At 44.3% G+C, this 24,161-nt stretch overlaps 1 protein-coding gene across 1 annotated transcript; it reads right to left on the bottom strand.

Annotated features, from left to right (window-relative positions):
* Nucleotides 1–1,413: 1,413 nt before the first annotated feature.
* Nucleotides 1,414–23,783, bottom strand: LOC135543987 (uncharacterized). Its single transcript, XM_064971299.1, has 6 exons — nt 23,335–23,783; nt 20,748–20,858; nt 19,426–19,468; nt 17,030–17,103; nt 11,711–11,760; nt 1,414–2,924 (listed from the first exon to the last, which is right to left on the bottom strand). The coding sequence occupies exons 1-6, from the start codon at nt 23,342–23,344 to the stop codon at nt 2,655–2,657; spliced, it is 558 nt and encodes a 185-aa protein (XP_064827371.1). The 5' UTR covers nt 23,345–23,783; the 3' UTR covers nt 1,414–2,654.
* Nucleotides 23,784–24,161: the final 378 nt, after the last annotated feature.

The following is a 24,161-nucleotide window of genomic DNA, read 5'->3' as shown; positions in this document are numbered from 1 at the left end:
TCAGAAGAGACTGGGTGAATCAGGCCTTCATGGTTGAATTGCTGCAAAGAAACCACGACCAACAGGACACCAATAAGTCCAAATTCTAGATTTTTGGTTCCATTCGCTGTAACTTTGTGAAACGCAGAGTAGGTGAATGGATGATCTCCACTTGTGTGGTTCCCACCATGAAGCATGGAGGAGGAGGTGTGATGGTACTTTGCTAGTGACAGTGTTGGTGATTCATTTAGAATTCAAGGCACACTTCACCAGCATGGTTACCACAGCATTCTGCAGCGATACGCCATCCCATCTGGTTTGCCATCCCATTTGTTTTTCAACAGGACAATGACCCAACACACCTCCAGGCTGTGTAAGGACTATTTGGCCAAGAAGGAGAGTGATGGAGTACTGCATCAGAGGACCTGGCCTCCACAATCACAAGACCTCAACCCAATTGAGATGGTTTGGGATGAGTTGGACCGCAGATTGAAGAAAAAGCAGCCAACCAGTGCTCAGCTTGTGGGAATTCCTTCAAGACCGTTGGAAAAGCATTCCAGGTGAAGCTGGTTGAGAGAATGCCAATAGTGTGCAAAGCTGTCATCAAGGCAAAGAGTGGTTATTTGAAGAATCTCAAATATAAAATTAATGTTGATTTGTTTAACACTTTTTTGGTTACTACATGATTCCATATGTGTTATTTCATAGTGTTGATATCTTCACTATTATTCTACAATGTAGAAAATAGTCAAAATAAAGAAAAACCCTTGACAAAGAATATATATACGAATATATATACATTCGGAAAGTATTCAGACCCCTTCCCTTTTTCAACATTTTGTTACCTTACAGCCTTATTCTAAAATGGATTAAAAACATTTTTTGGAAGCGTCCCTGGTACCATCCCTACGGTGAAGCATGGTGGTGGTGGCAGCATGGTGGTGGCAGCATGGTGGTGGTGGCAGAATCATGTTGCGGGGATGTAGGGACTGGAAGACTAGTCAGGAATGAGGGAAAGATGAACAGAGCAAAGTACAGAGAGATCTTTGATGAAAACCTGTTCCAGAGCGCTCAGGAACTCAGACTGGGGCGAAGGTTCACCTTCCAACAGAACGATGACCCTAAGCACACAGCCAAGACAATGCAGGAGTGGCTTCGGGACAAGTCTCTGAATGTACTTGAGTGGCCCAACCAGAGGCCAGCCATTAACCTGATCTAACCGCTTCTTGAGAGACCTGAAAATAGCTGTGCAGCGACGCCCCCCCCATCCAACCTAACAGAGTTTGAGAGGATCTGCAGAGAAGAATGGGAGAAACTCCCCAAATACAGGTGTGCCAAACTTGTAGCATCAGACCCAAGACGACTCAAGGCTGTTATCACTGCCAAAGGTGCTTCAACAAAGTACTGAGTAAAGGGTCTGAATACTTATGTAAATGTGATTTTAAGATTTTTATTTTTTATACATCTGTTAAAAAAAATCATAAAAACCAGTACTTGCTTTGTGATTATGGGGTATTGTTTGTAGATTGATGAAGGGATAAAAAAAAAACATTTTAGAATAAGGCTGTAACGTAACAAAATGTGGAAAAAGTCAAGTGGTCTGAATACTTTCCGACTGCATTGTATACTGTATATACGAATACTAGTAATAATAAAAATATATAGTAATAATAATAATATATACATATATGCAGTTTATGCAGTGGGAGCCCCTTTCTCTATAAAGTCTGATTCTAACATATTGACTAGAGGTTAAAGTAGGTCAGTACGATGTCTCTGTACCTGTACTTGCCTAGTTAAATAAAGGTTAAATAAAAAATATATTTAAAAGAACACCAGTCCTCTCTCTCTCTCATTCTCTTTGTCTCTCTCCCTCTCTTTCTCGCTCTCTCTGCCTAATTGAGTTCACATTTAGAACCGTTGTTCTTCCTCCCTGACCTCTAACTCCAGTCACCCCAGTTACAGGTCAGCAGACCCTAGGAACAGCTCATGTGTCATACCCTACATCTCCAGCTCTATCTCCATCCCTACATCATAACCTACTGTATCTTTCTCCCCCTCTCCCCACTTCCTGTCTCCATCCTTCCATCATAACCTACTGTATCTTTCTCCCCCTCTCCCACTTCCTGTCTCCATCCCACTCTCTATCCTCTTCCATCTCCCTCCCCCTCTCCCACTTCCTGTCTCCATCCCACTCTCTATCCTCCCCCATCTCCTTCCCCCTCTCCCCATTTCCTGTCTCCACCCCACTCTCTATCCTCCTCCATCTCCTTCCCCCTCTCCCCGCTTCCTGTCTCCACCCCACTCTCTATCCTCCTCCATCTCCCTCCCCCTCTCCCACTTCCTGTCTCCATCCCACTCTCTATCCTCCTCCATCTCCTTCCCCCTCTCCCCGCTTCCTGTCTCCACCCCACTCTCTATCCTCCTCCATCTCCCTCCCCTTCTCCCACTTCCTGTCTCCATCCCACTCTCTATCCTCCTCCATCTCCTTCCCCCTCTCCCCACTTCCTGTCTCCATCCCACTCTCTATCCTCCTCCATCTCCCTCCCCTTCTCCCACTTCCTGTCTCCATCCCACTCTCTATCCTCCTCCATCTCCCTCCCCCTCTCCCACTTCCTGTCTCCATCCCACTCTCTATCCTCCTCCATCTCCCTCCCCCTCTCCTTGGCTCCCTTTTATTCCCTCTCCTCTGTCTCTAGTGCCATCTGTAGACTGTTGAGGTAGATGCTGTTTCTGGAAGCCAGAGGGCTGCTACTCCGTGAGGGGAGGGAGGCCTCCATCTCTGCATCTATTTCCAGGAAACCCCCACCCATCTGGGTCTCGGGCACGGTCTGGGCCTGAACCTGGGCCTGATGGTAGCGACGTTTCCTCTTCTTGCGTATCTGTCCCACGTTCAGGTCCAGAGAAGCATAGTTCAGGTCGGGTTGGTAGGGCTGGGGCGCAGGCTGAAGAGAAGGAGTTGGAACAGTAGAATAATGATGTATTTGGCCTTTTTTTGACTATCTATTACAAAGGAGTATTTCAGGTCAGGGTTGGTGGAGCTGGGGAACGGCTGGGGAACGGGCTGGGGGAGGGAGGCTGGGGAGGGAGGCTGGGGGAGGGAGGCTGGGGGAGGGAGGCTGGGGAGGGAGGCTGGGGAACGGGCTGGGGAACGGGCTGGGGGAGGGAGGCTGGGGAACGGGCTGGGGAGGGAGGCTGGGGAACGGGCTGGGGAACGGGCTGGGGGAGGGAGGCTGGGGAATGGGCTGGGGGAGGGAGGCTGGGGGAGGGAGGCTGGGGGAGGGAGGCTGGGGAATGGGCTGGGGGAGGGAGGCTGGGGGAGGGAGGCTGGGGGAGGGAGGCTGGGGAATGGGCTGGGGAACGGGCTGGGGAACGGGCTGGGGGAGGGAGGCTGGGGAATGGGCTGGGGGAGGGAGGCTGGGGGAGGGAGGCTGGGGGAGGGAGGCTGGGGAACGGGCTGGGGGAGGGGGCTGGGGAACGGGCTGGGGAACGGGCTGGGGGAGGGAGGCTGGGGAATGGGCTGGGGAGGGAGGCTGGGGAACGGGCTGGGGGAGGGGGCTGGGGGAGGGGGCTGGGGAACGGGCTGGGGAACGGGCTGGGGGAGGGAGGCTGGGGAACGGGCTGGGGTATGGGCTGGGGGAGGGAGGCTGGGGAACGGGCTGGGGGAGGGGGGCTGGGGGAGGGGGCTGGGGAACGGGCTGGGGAACGGGCTGGGGGGGAGGCTGGGGAACGGGCTGGGGGTGGGAGGCTGGGGAACGGGCTGGGGAACGGGCTGGGGGAGGGAGGCTGGGGAACGGGCTAGGGGGAGGGAGGCTGGGGAATGGGCTGGGGAACGGGCTGGGGGAGGGAGGCTGGGGAATGGGCTGGGGAACGGGCTGGGGGAGGGAGGCTGGGGAATGGGCTGGGGGAGGGAGGCTGGGGAACGGGCTGGGGAACGGGCTGGGGGAGGGAGGCTGGGGAACGGGCTGGGGTATGGGCTGGGGGAGGGAGGCTGGGGAACGGGCTGGGGGAGGGGGGCTGGGGAACGGGCTGGGGAACGGGCTGGCGGAGGGGAGCTGTGGAACGGGCTGGGGGAGGGAGGCTGGGCAACGGGCTGGGGGAGGGAGGCTGGACAGAGGGGGGCCTAGGGGGAGAGGGGTCTGGGGTGGAGGGGGGCGGAACACTGAGATCTTACCCAATTTCTGGACACTGTTAGTATACGATATATGAACACTGTTAGTATACTATATATGAACACTATTAATATGCTATATATCAACACTGTTAATATACTATATATGAACATTGTTAGTATACTATATATGAACACTATTAGTATACTATACATGAACACTATTAATATACTATATTTGAACACTGTTAGTATACTATATATGAACACTATTAGTATACTATATATGAACACTGTTAGTATACTATATATGAACACTATTAGTATACTATATATGAACACTATTAGTATACTATATATGAACACTATTAATATACTATATATGAACACTATTAGTATACTATATATGAACACTGTTAGTATACTGTCAGGATTTGGCCAGGGTTGTTCCGGGTTTTGGTCACTAGATGCCCCCATTGTGCTTTTTGACCTTATGTTTTTTCCCTTGTTCCCCATTATTATTTGCACCTGTGCCTCGTTTTCCCCTGATTGTATTTAAACCCTTAGTTTCCCTCAGTTCTGTGCTCTGTGTTTGTATGTTAGCACCCAGCCCTAGTGTTCTGTGTATTCTTGTCGATTCCGGTGGATGCTCTTGTGGAATTCTGTTTTTGTTTTTGAGTATCTCTTGAGGCTTTTTTGTGCTATTCCTACCACCTTTTGGATTTGCCATTTTTGTATTGAAGGACTTCTCCTTTTTACTTTATTAAATACACCGTCTTAAGTACTGCTGTGTCTGCCTCATCTTCTGGGTTCTGCTGACTATTCGTGGCTCAGTTGGTTAAGTGACTGTTTCTCACTCCGGAGACCCAGGTTCGTAACCGGGTCCTGACAGAAACACAGAGCCAAAATGAACCCAGAGGCAGCCAGTTCCCAGGACCTTTTTGCCATGCTGTTCCACCACCAGGAGACTGTCCAACGCCACGAAGCCTCCCTGGTTCAGCAAGAGGCCTTAATGGCTAGACATTCTCATCTTCTGTCGGAGATGCTGACTTCCATTAAGCAAATATCTGATCGTCTTACCCCGTCAACAGTTCCCGTCCCAGTACCTCAGATTCACGTACCCATGGCAGTTAACCCCCTGGCTGAACCTCGTCTTCCACCTCCCCAACGGTTCTCAGGTGATCCAAGTGCTTGTAAAGGGTTTCTCACCCAATGTTCTCTCTCCTTTGAGCTACAACCCTCGTCGTTTCCCACCGACCGGTCTAAGATCGCTTATATCATCACCCTGCTGTCGGAAAAAGCCCTGGCCTGGGCTACTGCTGTGTGGGATGCCCATAGTTCCTGCTGTGCCAGCTACTCTGCCTTTGCTGAGGAATTCAAACGAGTGTTTCAAGGCCCAAGCAGTGGTTCTGACTCAGCCAAACAGCTCCTGACTCTCCACCAAGGTTGGCGCAGCGTGACGGACTATGCCATCCAGTTCCGCACGGTGGCAGCAGCAAGTGGCTGGAACAACGAGGCGCTCACGGTGTGCTTTCTGAAAGGCCTTTCCGACACTATCCAAGATGAACTGGCCACTCGGGAACCACCGGACAATCTTGAGTCCCTGATCAAGTTGGCCTCACGCATTGACCAGCGTCTGAGAGAGAGAGAACTCAACCGTAGACCTCTAGCCCCTATCAGTCCCAGCTCCGAGTCCCCACCTTTATCCTCGCTGGCTCCATCGGAACCCATGCAGATTGGACGCATCTCCCAGGCTGAGAGAGACCGCCGGATGAGGGAGCGACGCTGTCTATATTGCGGCAAACCGGGCCATTTCCGTTCCACGTGTCCCGGGCTCCAGGGAAACGCTCTGTCCCGTACAGACCGGGGGAACTGTAACGGGAAACATAACCTCCTCCCATCCGTCCAACTCCCGTCTGCTCATTCCAGTCACCCTCTCCTGGGACAACCACAAGCTTCACCTTCAAGCCTTGGTAGACTCTGGAGCCGCAGGTAACTTCATGGATGGTGTCTGGGCGAAGGAGAATGGCGTTCCCTCTGAACCTCTAAGTGAACCCATGAGGGTCACTACATTGGATGGAAGCCCTTTGGGATCTGGACTTGTCACTCATGTCACTACCTCCTTGCGACTTTCAGTTTCACAACACCAGGAATTGATGAACTTTCATTTGATCTCCTGTTCCGAGTTCCCTCTCGTCCTTGGATACCCCTGGCTTCACAGCCATAACCCTCACATCGACTGGTCTGTGGGCACTATCAAGCAGTGGGGTCCTACGTGCCAAGCTACTTGTATTTTCCAGAATTCCCCGAGTTCTACTCCCGAGTCTTTAGAATCCATCGACCTGACCCGAGTTCCCGAGTGTTACCATGACCTCAAACTGGTGTTTAGCAAACAGAGGGCCACCATGCTACCACCCCATAGACCTTACGATTGCCCCATCGACCTGTTTCCGGGCACTTGCCCCCCAGGGGTCGGATCTTTTCCCTATCTCCACCCGAACGAGCTGCTATGGATACCTACATCAAGGACGCTCTGGAAGCAGGCCTCATGCGTCCATCCACCTCCCCGGCGGGAGCAGGGTTTTTCTTTGTGGCCAAGAAAGACGGTGGATTACGTCCTTGCATCGACTACCGGGGACTCAATGCCATAACCGTCCGTAACCGTTACCCGCTACCCCTTATGGCCACAGCCTTCGAGCTGCTCCAGGAAGCAGTTGTTTTCACTAAGCTTGACCTGCTGAACGCATACCATCTTGTGCGGATCAGACCTGGTGACGAGTGGAAGACCGCTTTCAACACGCCTACTGGTCACTATGAATACTTGGTGATGCCCTTCGGCCTGACCAACGCCCCAGCGGTGTTCCAAGCGCTCATAAACGATGTGCTTAGGGATATGCTTAACATATTTGTGTTCGTTTACTTGGATGACATCCTCATCTTTTCGAGCTCCCTTCAAGAACACACTAAGCATGTCAGACAAGTACTCAAACGCCTCCTGGACAGCCATCTGTACGTTAAGCCGGAAAAATGTGAATTCCATTCATCCCGAGTACAATTCCTGGGATTTGTAGTGGAACCCGGGCGAGTCCAAATGGACCCCAGGAAGGTAGGGGGGGTAGCGGATTGGCCCAACCCCAAATCTGTTAAGGAAGTTCAGCGTTTCCTGGGCTTCACAAACTTTTACCGCAAGTTCATCAAGAACTTCAGCTTGGTGGCAGCCCCTCTCTCAGCTTTAACCAAGGGTGGCAATGCAAGGTTTTTGTGGGGAAGAGAAGCTGAGACGGCCTTCCAAGGACTCAAGCAGCGCGTTCTCTCTGCTCCCATCCTGATACTACCGACTACGGATGAACCATTTGTGGTGGAGGTAGACGCATCAGAGGTTGGTGTTGGAGCTGTCCTGTCTCAGAGGGGTGAAGACAAGAAGCTTCATCCGTGCGCTTTCTTCTCACACCGGCTTACCCCGACTGAGAGGAACTACGATGTGGGGGATCGTGAACTCCTAGCGGTTAAGATGGCATTGAAGGAATGGAGACACTGGCTCGAGGGGGCTTCTCACCCGTTTCAAGTGCTTACGGACCACAAAAATCTGGAGTATATCCAGCAGGCGAAGCGGTTGAACTCTAGACAAGCTAGATGGTCTCTTTTCTTCAATCGATTCCAGTTTATCCTCACCTATCGGCCCGGGTCGAAGAATCTCAAACCGGATGCCCTGTCCCGAGTCTACGCTCCTGCCATTCGAGATGACACGGACATGCCTGTCCTTCCTGCTGCTAAGATTGTGGCTCCGATCTCGTGGCAAGTTGAGGATACCGTGAGACGTGCTCAAGCTAGCGAACCGGACCCGAAAGGAGGTCCTGCCAATCGGTTGTTTGTCCCCAAGGCAGTGAGGACTCAGGTCCTTCTGTGGGGGCACTCCTCTCGCCTCACCTGTCATCCGGGCGTAGGTCGCACCTTGGAGTTCATCCAGCGTAAGTTCTGGTGGCCTACCATAAGAGAAGACGTTGCCACTTTCGTCAATGCCTGTCCCGTGTGCTGCCAGGGCAAATCTTCTCACCTCCGCCCTCAAGGACTCCTTCACCCTTTACCTGTTCTCCACAGACCCTGGTCCCATATCTCATTGGACTTTATTACTGGACTTCCTCCATCCCATGGCAATACTACTATCCTAGTCATAATCGACAGGTTTTCAAAGGCGGCCAGGTTCGTCCCTCTGACTAAGTTACCTTCTGCCAAGGAAACGGCTGAGTTGGTAATTAATCATGTGTTCCGAGTCTTCGGCATTCCTCAAGATATGGTTTCTGACAGAGGTCCCCAGTTCGCCTCAAGGTTTTGGAAGGCCTTCTGCCAACTCATGGGGGCTTCTGCCAGTCTATCTTCAGGGTACCATCCGGAGTCCAACGGCCAAACAGAGAGGATGAATCAAGAGCTGGAAACCACCCTCCGATGTATGACTCGTGACAACCCGTCCACATGGTCATCCTTTATTGTTTGGGCCGAATACGCGCACAACACCTTGCGCTCCTCCTCCACTGGTATGTCCCCGCACGAGTGTCAGTTTGGCTATGCTCCTCCATTGTTCCCGGACCAGGAGGCAGAAGTCAGAGTGCCTTCAGCCTTGAAGTTCGTCAGACGCTGTCGGCTTATGTGGAGGAAGACCCGTCTTAATCTTATGCGTTCCTCACATAGGTACCAACAACAAGCCAACAGACGTCGCCGTCCCGGGCCTACCCTGCGCCCCGGCCAGAGAGTCTGGCTCTCCACAAGAGACTTACCTCTACGGGTGGAGTCTCGCAAGCTGTCCCAAAAATACATCGGTCCCTTCAAGGTTGCCAGGAGAGTTAACCCAGTTTCTTATCGCCTACACTTACCCAGATCCCTTAAGATTAATCCCACATTTCACATTTCATTGTTAAAACCTGTTGTTTTTTCTCCCCTTGTCCCGGCAGACAGACCTCCCCCTCCGCCTCGTGTCATTGGAGGCCAGCCGGCAACCGTCCATCGGATACTGGATTCCCGCCGGGTGCAGCGGTCCTGGCAGTATCTGGTGGACTGGGAAGGCTACGGTCCCGAGGAGCGCTCCTGGGTACCTGCCAAAGACATCCTGGATCCTGACCTCATTCGTCAGTTCAGGGCCCTCCACCCTGAGAGAGCTGGTAGGAACGTCAGGAGCCGTTCCTAGGGGGGATTCTGTCAGGATTTGGCCAGGGTTGTTCCGGGTTTTGGTCACTAGATGCCCCCATTGTGCTTTTTGACCTTATGTTTTTTCCCTTGTTCCCCATTATTATTTGCACCTGTGCCTCGTTTTCCCCTGATTGTATTTAAACCCTTAGTTTCCCTCAGTTCTGTGCTCTGTGTTTGTATGTTAGCACCCAGCCCTAGTGTTCTGTGTTTTCTTGTCGATTCCGGTGGATGCTCTTGTGGAATTCTGTTTTTGTTTTTGAGTATCTCTTGAGGCTTTTTTGTGCTATTCCTACCACCTTTTGGATTTGCCATTTTTGTATTGAAGGACTTCTCCTTTTTACTTTATTAAATACACCGTCTTAAGTACTGCTGTGTCTGCCTCATCTTCTGGGTTCTGCTGACTATTCGTGGCTCAGTTGGTTAAGTGACTGTTTCTCACTCCGGAGACCCAGGTTCGTAACCGGGTCCTGACAGTATACTATATATGAACACTGTTAGTATACTATATATGAACACTGTTAGTATACTATATATGAACACTGTTAGTATACTATATATGAACACTATTAGTATACTATATATGAACACTATTAGTATACTATATATGAACACTATTAATATACTATATATGAACACTATTAGTATACTATATATGAACACTGTTAGTATACTATATATGAACACTGTTAGTATACTATATATGAACACTGTTAGTATACTATATATGAACACTGTTAGTATACTATATATGAACACTGTTAGTATACTATATATGAACACTGTTAGTATACTATATATGAACACTGTTAGTATACTATATATGAACACTGTTAGTATACTATATATGAACACTGTTAGTATACTATATATGAACACTGTTAGTATACTATATATGAACACTATTAGTATACTATATATGAATATGAACACTGTTAGTATACTATATATGAACACTGTTAGTATACTATATATGAACACTGTTAGTATACTATATATGAACACTGTTAGTATACTATATATGAACACTGTTAGTATACTATATATGAACACTATTAGTATACTATATATGAACACTGTTAATATACTATATATGAACACTGTTAGTATACTATATATGAACACTGTTAGTATACTATATATGAACACTATTAGTATACTATATATGAACACTGTTAGTATACTATATATGAACAGTGTTAATATACTATATATGAACAGTGTTAATATACTATATATGAACACTGTTAGTATACTATATATGAACACTATTAGTATACTATATATGAACACTGTTAGTATACTATATATGAACACTATTAATATACTATATTACAAGAGATCTCAAGGTGAGACTTTCACTGTGCTGTTTTACACCTGTTGTATCCTGTGCGTGTGGCAAATAAAGTTTGAAACTTGAAAGTCGGAGAGCATCCTGTCCTTGGTAACTTCTCATGCATTCAGAAAAATAGTACTATATATAGCCTATAAAGCAGATATTGGCTGCGTTGTACACGGTGTGGTGTAGAGAACTAGAGATGGCCTTGACCACAGCAGATGACTGTGAACTACTATAGAAACAGACTGAGTTAACATGGTGCGCTTTAAAATACAGTGCACTACTTTAGGCCAGAGCCCTATGGCACCCTATTCCCTACATAGTGCACTACTTTAGACCAGAGACTTATGGAACCCTGTTCCCTACATAGTGCCCTACTTTAGACCAGAGCCCTATGGCACCCTATTTCCTACAGAGTGCACTACTTTAGACCAGAGCTCTATGGAACCCTATTCCCTACATAGTGCACTACTTTAGACCAGAGACTTATGGAACCCTATTCACTACATAGTGACCTACTTCAGACCAGAGTCCTATGGAACCCTATTCCCTACATAGTGCACTACTTTAGACCAGAGCCCTATGGAACCATATTCCCTACATAGTGCACTACTTTAGACCAGAGCCCTATGCCACCCTATTCCCTATATAGTGCACTACTTTTGGTCAGAAGTGGTGAACTATAAAAGGAATATGGTGCTCTTTGTAATGTAGCTTACTATAAGCTGTGTGGTCTAAGCGACTTGTGGTCTAAGCGATATAACTGCAATATATATACGCCTATTTCGACATTTTGTTATTAGCATGAATACTGAATATAGGCGTAGTTCATTTCCTCTCAGGGTGGAAAACAATATATAAATATAAAAATAGCAGACCGTCGTTTTCAATTATGACCATTATGAGATGAGATGATAGTTCGTCATTCACATTTTGTTTTTCGTGCCATTGGCAGTTCATTAAAGTAAATCAAACTATGTCCTCTATATATTGTTTTGTTTTAATTTACACAGTACAGTTTAAAACCAAATAATTCTAAAAGCAAATATTCATGTAATGACAGTTGTATGTGAACAATAATAATTTTGGCACGATGTACGTACCTTTCTGTCGTCTCTGGAACGTTGCTTGGTCATGGGTTCATAGCACAGGTCTTCACAGAACACACACACACACACACACACACACACACACACACACACACACACACACACACACACACACACACACACACACACACACACACACACACACACACACACACACACACACACACACACACACACACACGATTTAGTGATAAACGCACGTTTCCATTTAACTCAGGAAACTAGAACACAATCATGATCATATCTAAATGGAAAAAACTGAAGCTTGATGTACACAAGTTCAGGGTATATAGTATTGTTAGTATTCGATGTCACTGTGTTGTTGGCGTAAGAAGAAGAATGACACGCTGATGAACTTTACAGATACTATCTGTCAGATAGCGTTCGCAAACAAAACACAAAGGTTATTCTGCCTAATTCTATTGCATCAGTTAGTAGGCAGTAAGATAGCTATACTTGTAAAAAAAAAAACGTTATTCTTATCGTTCAGCTACGAGACTGTTAAATATATAGCGCTGTTTACTTACAACTGTAAATTAAACTGTACGCGTTTCGTTGTGAAGGTTAGAATTTATAGAAACTTGCTTTAAATATAAACTGGCTACATTTTTTTATTTTTGTAATACATACATGTACATTTTTTGTTGTCAAAATCCATGTCAAGAAATGTGAGATACAATGTGAGATACAACCTTAGAGCAGTGGTATTCAAAGTCAGGGATAGTACAGATTATTTTATGGGACAAAATAAAACAAACGTTTTTGAGAAATATCATTAAAAAAAAGAAATTGTATTAAATGTTTTCATTTGTTAATTTTCATTTTTTGATAAGAGCTGAAAATGCAATGAATTGAAGGTTATTTGTTGATGTAAAAACCTAAATTGACCGATGTTAATGTTGTGTCATTAGGGAGTAATGGTTATTTATATTGAGGGATACCTGGAGGTAATCGGACCTCTGAAATGAAAATTGTTGTCATTCTCCCCCGGGGAAAATATATTTTTTACCTGGGCCTCCCAGAGTATTTGGAGAAAACAAAACATGTAACCCTCCCCATCCAAAATTATAAATCAAACTAAATAGCATAGAATATGAAATCCCTTGTTAGAAGGCTATCATTGTTGCAATCGTGATTTCCATCAAATCAACCCCGCGACTGAGAACCACTGCTGTGTTCAGACCACATTCCTGTTATCCGCAAGAAGCATTTACTAATTTGAGCGTTGAGGGCCGTCCACACCCAAGCCGATAACTATAACGATAAATTACACAGAACTATAAAAAGTTGGCGAACATCCACACTGGAGGGAAGTGTATCGTTCAACAGTAGCCTGCACGTGTCAATCAACTGATCAACGCCATCCTACATATTAATGTTAAAAAGGTGGTGACTGCATCCTTACTGCACGCTGTATACTCATGTTAAAGGGTGGTGACTGCATCCTACTGCACGCTGTATACTCATGTTAAAAGGTGGTGACTGCATCCTACTGCACGCTGTATACTCATGTTAAAAGGTGGTGACTGCATCCTACTGCACGCTGTATACTCATGTTAAAAGGTGGTGACTGCATCCTACTGCACGCTGTATACTCATGTTAAAGGGTGGTGACTGCATCCTACTGCACGCTGTATACTCATGTTAAAGGGTGGTGACTGCATCCTACTGCACGCTGTATACTCATGTTAAAGGGTGGTGACTGCATCCTACTGGACGCTGTATACTCATGTTAAAATGTGGTGACTGCATCCTACTGCACGCTGTATACTCATGTTAGATAGTGCTTCTGTGTTTGTTCATTTTCATAGTGACAACTGTAAATACTACTTCAATGTATGTAGGTTGCCTGTAGTCTAATGTCTAGTCTAATGCTAAATAGAATGTAGACACGCGTATTTAAATCAAATGTAGAAAATAAACAACAAACGCTGTTTGACCTGCGCATCTTTTACATCATGTTATTTCTTACCTCGTTAAATAAAACATAAAATATTTATTTAACCTTTATTTAACTAAAGAACAAACGGCCTACAGTTGCTCAAGTGCTTTTTTAAGTGATTTCCATTTTTTTGTAATGGCTGTCACTTCGTTCACTGTGTTCATCCCTGTCTGTCATGTGCAGCCATTTAATAATCAGTCCAACTATGCACTCAATTAAATGTACATTTCAATTCAGGTTAAGGGGCTTTATTGGCATGGGAAACATATGTTTACATTACCAAAGCAAGTGAAATAGATAATACATCTCTTTGCAACTTTCCCAAACAGTTCATTTGGCCTATGTCTATTTTACATTCAGCAATTAGCCAGAGCAAGCATGCTTCTCTCAACGAAAAGCCCATGAGGCCGAGTATAAAAACGTATACAACATTAATGTCTTATAGTTTTTGTAGACTTTAGTTTTTCCTTGGATTTCACGACAAGAGGAATAGCGGAGAGGATTGCGTCCGTAGCCCATAGCCTATTGCGCGCGGGAAAGCTGGAAGAGCGAAGCTAGAGTTGTTTAGCCGAAGAAACGAAATATTAGCTTGATATTAGGCCACTCATTGGCTAAATAGCAGGGCTATAAATATTTGCCTGTCAAAGTGCATGACATCTGTTAACTGGCATGAAAGTATTGATATTAGCCCTCTGATTATAGCAAAAGAGCAAGACAATAACCGCTTAAAAGTCCCGTTTTTAATGCTTCATGCCGAAATCACGGCATCAAATCAAATTGTATAGATCACATGCGCCGAATACAATTGGTGTAGACTTGACCGTAAACTGCTTGTTTACCAGCCTTTCCCAACACAAGAGGAATAGCATCAAATCCACATGGACTGTTGTCCTCTCCATTCCGTAGCAACTCCTCCAACACCCGATTTAATCAATTGACTAGTTTCCGCTTTGAGGAACCATCTCCGTTCGATTCCAGAATTCCATTGAACGTTTCTAGACTCCTTGGCCTAAACATCAGCGCCACAGGTAACTTCCACAAAGCCGCGCACGATCTGAGAGACAAGGCAAGAAGGGTCTTCTGTGCCATTTAAGGGATCATAAAACGCGAAATACCAATTAGGATCTGGCTAAAAATACTTGAATCAGTTATAGAGACCATTGCCCTTTACGGCTGTCTGGGGTCCGCTCAACAACCAAGTGTTTGACAAAATGGGACAAACAACAAATTGAGACTGCATGCAGAATTCTGTAAAAAAATATCCTCAGTGTACAACGTAGAACACCAAATAATGCTTGCAGAGCAGAATTAGGTTGATACCCTCTAATGATCAACATCCAGAAAAGAGGCATTAAATTCTACAACCACCTAAAAGGAAGCGATTCCCAAACCTTCCATAACAAAGCCATCACCTACAGAGAGATGAACCTGGAGAGCAAGCTGGTCCTGGGGCTCTTTTCACAAACACAAACAGACCCCAACGAGCCCCAGTACAGCAACACAATTAAACCCAACCAAATCACGAGAAAGCAAAAAGGTAATTACTTGACAAAAAAACTGAGCAAACTAGAATGCTATTTGGCCCTAAACAGAGAGTACACTGTGGCAGAATACCTGACCACTTTGACTGACCCAAAATTATGGAAGAGAGAGGGAGAAAGAGAGAGGAGGGTTCTACGCTGAAGTCACGCTAGAATACTTAAGTACAAAAATACAGACATTTAATCGATTACGGGGGGGGGGCAGAGGGGGGCCAAGGCCTTCCGGCCACTAGGCCATCCTTCCACTAGGCCATCCTTCCACAAGGCCATCCTTCCACTAGGCCATCCGGCCACTAGGCCATCCGGCCACTAGGCCATCCTTCCACAAGGCCATCCGGCCACTAGGCCATCCTTCCACTAGGCCATCCTTCCACTAGGCCATCCGGCCACTAGGCCATCCTTCCACTAGGCCATCCTTCCACTAGGCCATCCTTCCACTAGGCCATCCTTCCACTAGGCCATCCGGCCATCCACTAGGCCATCCTTCCACTAGGCCATCCTTCCACTAGGCCATCCGGCCACTAGGCCATCCTTCCACTAGGCCATCCTTCCACTAGGCCATCCGGCCACTAGGCCATCCTTCCACTAGGCCATCCTTCCACTAGGCCATCCGGCCACTAGGCCATCCTTCCACTAGGCCATCCTTCCACTAGGCCATCCTTCCACTAGGCCATCCTTCCACTAGGCCATCCTTCCACTAGGCCATCCTTCCACTAGGCCATCCTTCCACTAGGCCATCCGGCCACTAGGCCATCCTTCCACTAGGCCATCCTTCCACTAGGCCATCCTTCCACTAGGCCATCCTTCCACTAGGCCATCCTTCCACTAGGCCATCCTTCCACTAGGCCATCCTTCCACTAGGCCATCCTTCCACTAGGCCATCCGGCCACTAGGCCATCCTTCCACTAGGCCATCCTTCCACTAGGCCATCCTTCCACTAGGCCATCCTTCCACAAGTTGAAGAATTTTGCATTTTTCAAACACCTGAAACAGCTTTTTCCCAATCTCCCATTTCAGGATAGCCTGAAATGGCTTCTGGGTAGCTAGTTATGAGGTTGGGAGATTGGGAACCTATCTGGGCTAAAGTCAACTTCATAAAACTGCTAGGTGGCTTGCAGTATTACAGAGAACCAATTTATTTATATATATATATATATATATATATATATATATATATATATATATATATATATATAATTTGTATATATTTTTTAAAGGACAAATGTGAGAAGACACGTGCCCCCGTGCCTCCTATGGGCATGGTGCCCTTTGCATGTAGTGATGTTTCCATAGATATTATGTTATGTGATGTGATGTCATCTGTAGTAATGTTTCCATAGATATTATGTTATGTGATGTGATGTCATCTGTAGTAATGTTTCCATAGATATTATGTTATGTGATATGATGTCATCTGTAGTGTTGTTTCCATAGATATTATGTTATGTGATGTGATGTCATCTGTAGTGATGTTTCCATAGATATTATGTTATGTGATGTGATGTCATCTGTAGTAATGTTTCCATAGATATTATGTTATGTGATATGATGTCATCTGTAGTGTTGTTTCCATAGATATTATGTTATGTGATGTGATGTCATCTGTAGTGATGTTTCCATAGATATTATGTTATGTGATGTGATGTCATCTGTAGTGATGTTTCCATAGATATTATGTTATGTGATGTCATCTGTAGTGTTGTTTCCATAGATATTATGTTATGTTATGTGATGTCATCTGTAGTGTTGTTTCCATAGATATTATATGATGTGATGTGATCTGTCGTGATGTTTCCATTGATATTATGCTGTTATGTGATGTGATGTCACCTGCAGTGATGTTTCCGTAGATGGGATTCTCCTGCTGCTGATTCTCCTCTTCCTCCACGTTCTCCTGCATTAAACTATCACATGCATCAATATACATCAATATACATCACATACATCAATATACATCAAATACATCAATATACATCAATACACATCAATATACATCAATATACATCACATGCATCAATATACATCAATATACATCAATATACATCAATATAGATCAACATACATCAATATACATCAATATACATCCATATACATCACATACATCAACATACATCCATATACATCAATATACATCAATACACATCAATATACATCACATACATCAATATACATCAATATACATCAATATACATCCATATACATCAATATACATCACATACATCAATATACATCAATACACATCAATATACATCAATACACATAAATATACATCAATATACATCCATATACATCACATGCATCACATGCATCAATACACATCAATATACATCAACATACATCAATATACATCAATATACATCACATGCATCGATACACATCAATATACATCAATACACATCAATATACATCAATATACATCAATATACATCACATACATCAATATACATCACATGCATCACATGCATCAATACACATCAATATGCATCAATATACATCAATACACATCAATATACATCACATACATCAATATGCATCAATATACATCAATATACATCAATATACATCAACATACATCACATGCATCAATACACATCAATACACATCAACACACATCAAAAAACAACTGGGGCTGGTCTTTTCATACTAGCGCTGACTCTGCTACTTCATTGGGGAAAAATGTGCTTCCTATGGCTACTATCTGAATATGAAGGCACTAACTGTAAGTGTCTCTGGATAAGAGTGTCTGCTAAATTACTGACATTTACAAATCACATCTGTGTGTCTACCATAAAATACATTTGTTCGGGTGCCAGATATACAGGGCATTTGGAAAGTATTCAGACCCCTTGACTTTTTCACATTTTGTTAAGTTGCTTTTTCCCTCATCAATCTACACAATAACCCAAAATGTCAAAGTAAAAAGTGGTTTTAATTTTTTAACTGGGCCACTCAAGAACATTAAGAGACTTGTCCCGAAGCCACTCCTGCGTTGTCTTGGCTGTGTGCTTAGGGTCGTTGTCCTGTTGGAAGGTGAACCTTGGCCACAGTCTGAGATCCTGAACGCTCTGGTGCAGGTTTCATCAAGGATCTCTCTGTACTTTGCTCCGTTCATCTTTGCCTCGATCCCGACTTGTCTCCCAGTCCCTGCTGCTGAAAAACATCCCCACAGCATGATGCTGCCACCACCATGCTTCACCGTTGGGATGGTGCCAGGTTTCCTCCAGAAATGACGTTTGGCATTCAGGCCAAAGACTTCAATCTTGGTTTCATCAGACCAGATAATCTTTCTTCTCATGGCCTGAGAGTCCTTTAGGTGCTTTTTGGCAAACTCCAAGTGGGCTGTCATGTGCCTTTTACTGAGGAGTTGCTTCCGTCTGGCCTCTCTACCATAAAGGCCTGATCGATTGCAGAGATGGTTTGGTTGTCCTTCTGGAAGGTTCTTCCATCTCCACAGAGGAACTCTGAAGCTCTGTCAGAGTGACCATTAGGTTCTTGGTCACCTCCTGACCAAGGCCCTTCTCCCCGATTGCTCAGTTTGGCCTGGCGGCCAGCATTAGGAAGAGTCTTGGTGATTCCAAACTTCTTCCGTTGAAGACTGATGGAGACCACTGTGTTGTGGGGACCTTCAATGGTGCATAAATGTTTTGGTACCCTTCTCCATCTACCCGACACAATCCTGTCTCGGTGCTCTACAGACAATTCCTTTGGCCTAGTGGTTTGGTTTTCACTCTGACATGCACTGTCAGAGACAGGTATGTGCCTTTCCAAATCATGTCCAGTCATTTGAATTCACCACAGGTGGACTCCAAACAAGTTGTTGAAACATCTCACGGATGATCAATGGAAACAGGATGCGCCTGAGCTCAATGTAGAGTCTCATAGTAAAGGGTCTGAAAACTAATGTAAATGCGTTTATTTTAATATGATTATGAATTGGGTCGATTGATGAGGGGAAATAACTTTTCTATACATTTTAGAATAAGGCTGTAAAGTAACAAAATGTTGAAAAAGTCAAAGGGTCTGAATACTTTCTGATTCTGTACATTTGAGATGAGCGATTCATGTCAGATCACTGACTAGACATGTACTGTCCACACACACACACACACACACGCACCACACACCCCCCACACACACACACACACACACACACACACACACACACACACACACACACACACACACACACACACACACGTTACTGGAGTATGATAATAAACCCGTACCACTCTCTTGGATAATGCTGTTGGTGGTGAAACTCCTCATTGCCTGTCAAAACAAAATGGTGGACAATTACTTTTCTGTGAGTCGATGAGACTGACAAAGTTAAGTTAAGCAATGCTGATGAACAAAATAGCCTACAGAATGACAGATGCCATTTATGTTGCTGCAAGAGATCCAAGAGACGTAAGAAACGAAAGACAGGTAAGAGACATAAGAGAGGTGAGAGAGGTGAGAGAGGTTAGAGAAGTTAGAGATGTAAGAGAGGTTAGAGAGGTGAGAGAGTTTAGAGAGGTGAGAGAGTTTAGAGAGGTTAGAGAGGTTAGAGAGGTGAGAGGTAAGAGAGGTGAGAGATGTAAGAGAGGTTAGAGAGGTTAGAGAGGTTAGAGAGGTAAGAGAGGTTAGAGAGGTAAGAGAGGTTAGAGAGGTTAGAGAGGTAAGAGAGGTAAGAGAGGTTAGAGAGGTAAGAGACGTGAGAGAGGTAAGAGAGGCTAGAGAGGTAAGAGAGGTTAGAGAGGTTAGAGAGGTAAGATACGTGAGAGAGGTTATAGAGGCTAGAGAGGTTAGAGAGGTGAGAGAGGTTAGAGAGGTTAGAGAGGTGAGAGGTAAGAGAGGTGAGAGATGTAAGAGAGGTTAGAGAGGTTAGAGAGGTAAGAGAGGTTAGAGAGGTGAGAGAGGTTAGAGAAGTAAGAGAGGTAAGAGAGGTTAGAGAGGTAAGAGAGGTTAGAGAGGTAAGAGACGTGAGAGAGGTAAGAGAGGGTAGATAGATTAGAGAGGTAAGAGAGGTTATAGAGGTTAGAGAGGTTAGAGAGGTAAGAGAGGTTAGAGAGGTAAGAGAGGTTAGAGAGGTTAGAGAGGTTAGAGAGGTAAGAGACGTAAGAGAGGTTAGAGAGGTAAGAGAGGTTAAATAGGTAAGAGAGGTTAGAGAGGTAAGAGAGGCTAGAGAGGTTAGAGTGGTTAGAGAGGTAAGAGAGGTTAGAGAGGTAAGAGAGGTTAGAGAGGTTTGAGTGGTAAGAGACGTACGAGAGGTTAGAGAGGTAAGAGTGATAAGAGACGTGAGAGAGGTGCTCTGTGTCAATGACAGTGTCTGTGTCAGTACTCTGTGTGTGTTGTGCCTGGTGTCTGATGATATAGTTTCTTTGGACGTATACAATACACATTCAGGTCCGTCATTGTTACTATTATTGATAAAGATGAGCATAGCATACAAAAAATACAAATAATACGATATTGAGCCATATTCTATGCAAAAAAAGGGAAAATATATTATTTTATACCAACACAATTGCTCAGGGAGAGATATTTTATTCAATAAGCAATAGTTTACCTGCTTTGTGTCTCGTGTCCCCGTGTCTCAGATAGCAGGTGAGATTGAGACACACAGAGATGAAGAGAAGCAGAGAGGTTAAAGTCAGAGATATTATGCCCCAGGTACAGTCTATAAAACAAAAAACAGAGAGAACGGAGTTAGTTCCGGGTCAGAGATATTATGCCCCAGGTACAGTCTATAAAACAAAAAACAGAGAGAACGGAGTTAGTTCCGGGTCAGAGATATTATGCCCCAGGTACAGTCTATAAAACAAAAAACAGAGAGAACAGAGTTAGTTCTGGGTCAGAGATATTATGCCCCAGGTACAGTCTATAAAACAAAAAACAGAGAGAACAGAGTTAGTTCTGGGTCAGAGATATTATGCCCCAGGTACAGTTATTAGAACAAAAAACAGAGAGAACAGAGTTAGTTATGGGTCAAAGATATTATGCCCCAGGTACAGTCTATAAAACAAAAAAACAGAGAGAACAGAGTTACAGTGCCTTGCGAAAGTATTCGGCCCCCTTGAACTTTGCGACCTTTTGCCACATTTCAGGCTTCAAACATAAAGATATAAAACTGTATTTTTTTGTGAAGAATCAACAACAAGTGGGACACAATCATGAAGTGGAACGACATTTATTGGATATTTCAAACTTTTTTAACAAATCAAAAACTGAAAAATTGGGCGTGCAAAATTATTCAGCCCCTTTACTTTCAGTGCAGCAAACTCTCTCCAGAAGTTCAGTGAGGATCTCTGAATGATCCAATGTTGACCTAAATGACTACTAATGCAAAGAAAAAGCCATATCTCAGACTGGCCAATAAAAACAAAAGATTAAGATGAGCAACAGAACACAGACACTGGACAGAGGAACTCTGCCTCGAAGGCCAGCATCACGCTAAACTGTTGAAGACAGTGAAGAGGTTGACTGCCTTTTAAAAATGAGGAACTTTATATTAGATAACACAACGTGTCACTGGAACACAGGAGTGATGGTTGCTGATAATGAGCCTCTGTACGCCTTTGTAGATATTCCATTAAAATTTCCAGCTACAATAGTCATTTACAACATTAACAATGTCTACACTGTATTTCTGATTAATTTGATGTTATTTTAATGGACAAAAAAAGTGCTTTTCTTTCAAAAACAAGGACATTTCTAAGTGACCCCAAACTTTTGACCGGGTAGTGTAGATGAACCTTTACCTGTTGAATGTAGACAAAAATATAACACTTGTTTCGTATTACAGTTTTTCTGAAATATTGTAACGAAATATACACGTGAGACTATATACATGAAAAACTTTTCTGGACAGTGGATAAAGTATATTTCGGGGGGGCTTTCGTTTGAAAAAGAGGCTCCAGGTCTATTCAGATGGTTGATAAACACTCTTCTCATCTTTCTATCTAAAAATAGTTCTGCCATTTAAGAGAAATGCAGCTGCTCCTCCAGTTTCAACTGTTCTGCCTGCGGCTATGGAACACTGACCTGTTCACCGGACGTGCTACCTGTCCCAGACCTGCTGTTTTCAACTCTCTAGAGACAGCAGGAACGGTAGAGGTACTCTTAATGATCGGCTATGAAAAGCGAACTGAGATTTACTCCTGAGGAGCTGACTTGCTGCACCCTCGACAACCACTGTGATTATTATTATTCGACCATGCTGGTCATCTATGAACATTTGAACATCTTGGTCATGTTCTGTTATAATCTCCACCCGGCACAGCCAGAAGAGGACTGGCCACCCCTCATAGCCTGGTTCCTCTCTAGGTTTCTTCCTAGGTTTTGGCCTTTCTAGGGAGTTTTTCCTAACCACCATGCTTCAAGACCTGCATTGCTTGCTGTTTGGGGTTTGAGGCTGGGTTTCTGTACAGCACTTTGAGATATCAGATGACGTCAGAAAGGCTATATACATTTTTTAAATATATATATAATATATAAATTTTTTAATTAGATTTTCCGTGACAATCTTAACTAGAACACATCTTTTTTCAACAATTGCTTCAGTGAAGGTCTGAGGAATACAGAACAAGCGCACACAATGTGGTGACTGAACTGACTTCTGAAGCTACGAAGATACGATACGATATTATCTGTCAAATCCACAGAACAGTAAAGGTGAATAAGAAAAGATACGATACATTAGATGTTATGATGCAACCGTTACGGATGTTACAGATATCATAAATCTGGAAAAACCACGCTGACAGTGAAAAGAGAGGCACCAATTTTAGACCGTATAAAACCCTGACGATAGTTCAGCTTTACGGAGAAAGTTTTTCTAATTTAATGAATAACCATGGGGGACAGCTGTGAGTGGAGAAGAGTGGAGAAGAGTGGAGAAGAGTGGAGAAGAGTGGAGAAGAGTGGAGAAGAGTGGAGAAGCAAACTGTGTTTTCTGAAATACCTGATTGACTGAAAAGCCATTTTAGAGACTTGGCATCTTCCTCTGTAAAGGTCACAATTCATACATTTTCCTACTTAAACTTTTCAAATAAAGTCTGAACTCCAACATAAAGACCTTAAAGATAATTATGGTCTATATTATAATCATTTGGAAATTACCTTATTTGAAAAAAAAGTGAAACTTTTGGTCTTACCTGACATCATTAGAATAATTATGGAGGTATAGAGTAAATAATAGCCACTCTCTCTGTCTCTTTCTGTATATATATCTTTCCTTCTCTCTCTCTCTCTCTCTCTCTCTCTCTCTCTCTCTCTGTCTCTTTCTGTATATATATCTTTCCTTCTCTCTCTCTCTCTCTCTCTCTCTCTCTCTCTCTCTGTCTCTTTCTGTATATATATCTTTCCTTCTCTCTCTCTGTCTCTTTCTGTATATATATCTTTCCTTCTCTCTCTCTCTCTCTCTCTCTCTCTCTCTCTCTCTCTGTCTCTTTCTGTATATATATCTTTCCTTCTCTCTCTCTCTCTCCTCACTCTCTCTCTGTTTCTCTCTCTCTGTTTCTCTCTCTCTCTCTCTCTCTGTTTCTCTCTCTCTCTGTTTCTCTCTCTCTGTTTCTCTCTCTCTCTGTCTCTCTCTCTCTCTGTTTCTCTCTCTCTGTTTCTCTCTCTCTCTGTCTCTGTCTCTCTCTCTCTCTGTTTCTCTCTCTCTCTGTTTCTCTCTCTCTCTGTTTCTCTCTCTCTCTGTCTCTGTCTCTGTCTCTCTCTCTCTCTCTGTTTCTCTCTCTCTCGCTCTCCTTCTCTCTCCTTCTCTCTCTCAATTCAATTCAATTCAATTCAAGGGCTTTATTGGCATGGGAAACGTGTTAACATTGCCAAAGCAAGTGAGGTAGGTAATATATAAGTGAATATATAAAGTGAAATAGACAATGAAAATTAACAGTAAACTCTCTCTCTGTATCTCTTTCTCTCTTTCTGTCTGAGGTATTTCACAACACAGTCTATATTTAACATCTTCTGTTATTTT

This window comes from Oncorhynchus masou, chromosome 8, assembly GCF_036934945.1.
Source record: "Oncorhynchus masou masou isolate Uvic2021 chromosome 8, UVic_Omas_1.1, whole genome shotgun sequence".
In the NCBI taxonomy this organism is placed as follows: domain Eukaryota; kingdom Metazoa; phylum Chordata; class Actinopteri; order Salmoniformes; family Salmonidae; genus Oncorhynchus; species Oncorhynchus masou.
This window is presented reverse-complemented; position numbering and strand designations above follow the sequence as displayed.